At 52.7% G+C, this 1,395-nt stretch overlaps 1 protein-coding gene across 1 annotated transcript in view; it reads left to right on the top strand.

The window, feature by feature from the left end:
* TNFSF15 (tumor necrosis factor superfamily member 15) overlaps nucleotides 1-1,395 on the top strand; it is a 14,487-nt gene that overhangs the window by 12,931 nt on the left and 161 nt on the right. The window contains exon 4 of the mRNA XM_008638357.2: nucleotides 809-1,395. Coding sequence (XP_008636579.2) covers nucleotides 809-1,236 — 428 coding nt within the window. The 3' untranslated portion in view covers nucleotides 1,237-1,395. The remainder of the gene's footprint in view (nucleotides 1-808) is intronic.

The following is a 1,395-nucleotide window of genomic DNA, read 5'->3' as shown; positions in this document are numbered from 1 at the left end:
AAAAATGGTTTAAAATATAATGTGTTGCTTTGGAATTGGACCTCTTGAAGCACAGTGGGGTCTTTGGGGTTTTTGCTGAAATCCAATGACCCTGGTAAACCAAAAGCAATTCTGCAAAAGATGTCCTTGAGAGCACTCAGGAGGAGGAGCTCAAGACAAGGGCTGAGAAACCCCCACCCCCTTCAGAAGCAGCTTGGCAGGAAGTGAAGTTCAAGTGTCTCAGTGCTTGGTGACACATCATGGTGAGCTGTGTGGACACTTTGCAAGCACAGCAGTGTCTCTCTAAGAAACAGAATTGCAATCCACCCCTACTGAAAAAAGGATGGTTTAGTGTTTCCTCTTGCTGTCCCAACCGTTAGGTACAAGCCTGGTACAACTGTCCCAGTGCTGGTGTCACTTAAGGACAGGGTTTTCACTCTGGAAATGGATGAGATGGGAATCTCCATTGCTTCCCAGTGCCAGAGAGTGAGCCTTGAGGAAGGACAGCTCATCCTTTGGGGTCTGACCCACAACCAGGACCCCCAAGCCCAGCTCACACTGCCAAGGTCCTCCTAAAGCATCCTTGGTTTCAGTCCTGACAGCTCAGATCTGGACACCCTGTGGGCACCTAGGAAAATACCCCTGGGCAGTTGTCCTGCAGCCCATTGAGCTCAGTTTTCAAGCTCTGAAATAAGAACATTTCTGCCCCAGCATTTTGCTCACCTTACTGAAATTCCTCCCCCTTTGGAGCAGAGCTCTCGTGTTACCCCCACACCCCTGGCAGGACCAAACTCACCCACCCTCCTCTCTCTCTCCCTTCTTCCCGCAGTGAAGAAGCAGGACCTGGCCAGCACCGTGGGGAGCCACCTGCCCATCCTGCAGTGGGAAGACAAGCGAGGCCTGGCCTTCACCAAGAACAACCTGAGTTATTCCAGCAACGCTCTGGTGATTCCTGTGTCTGGGGACTACTACGTGTACGCTCAGGTCACCTTCCGAGGGCCCATTGAGAGTAGCACCAAGCCCAACTCTGTCACCGAGATCATCACCAAGGTCACCGACAGCTACCCCGAGCCCACCCAGCTGCTGACGGGCACCAAGACCCTCAGTGAGAACAGCAATGGTTGGTTCCAGCCCATTTATCTGGGCGCTGTTGTCTCCTTGGAGGTGGGAGACAAGCTGATGGTCAACGTGAGTGACATCAAGCTGGTGGATTACACCAAGGAGCACAAAACTTTCTTTGGGGCCTTTTTGCTGTAGGGCTCTGGCAGCAGCTGGTGGGGATCCCTCCAGGGTCGTTGGGGGGACCTCGTTGGACTCTGGCTTTGTGGGCGCGTGTTGGGGTGAGATCTCTGCTGTTTTCCTTCTTTTTCTTCTGTACCATCACTCCTCTGCAGCTCGCTAGAGCCTTAATTTAAT

Source organism: Corvus brachyrhynchos, unplaced genomic scaffold, assembly GCF_000691975.1.
Source record: "Corvus brachyrhynchos isolate BGI_N302 unplaced genomic scaffold, ASM69197v1 scaffold305, whole genome shotgun sequence".
Taxonomy (NCBI): Eukaryota; Metazoa; Chordata; class Aves; order Passeriformes; family Corvidae; genus Corvus; species Corvus brachyrhynchos.
Note: the sequence above shows the minus strand (reverse complement) of the source record. Positions and strands in the feature narration are given on the sequence as shown.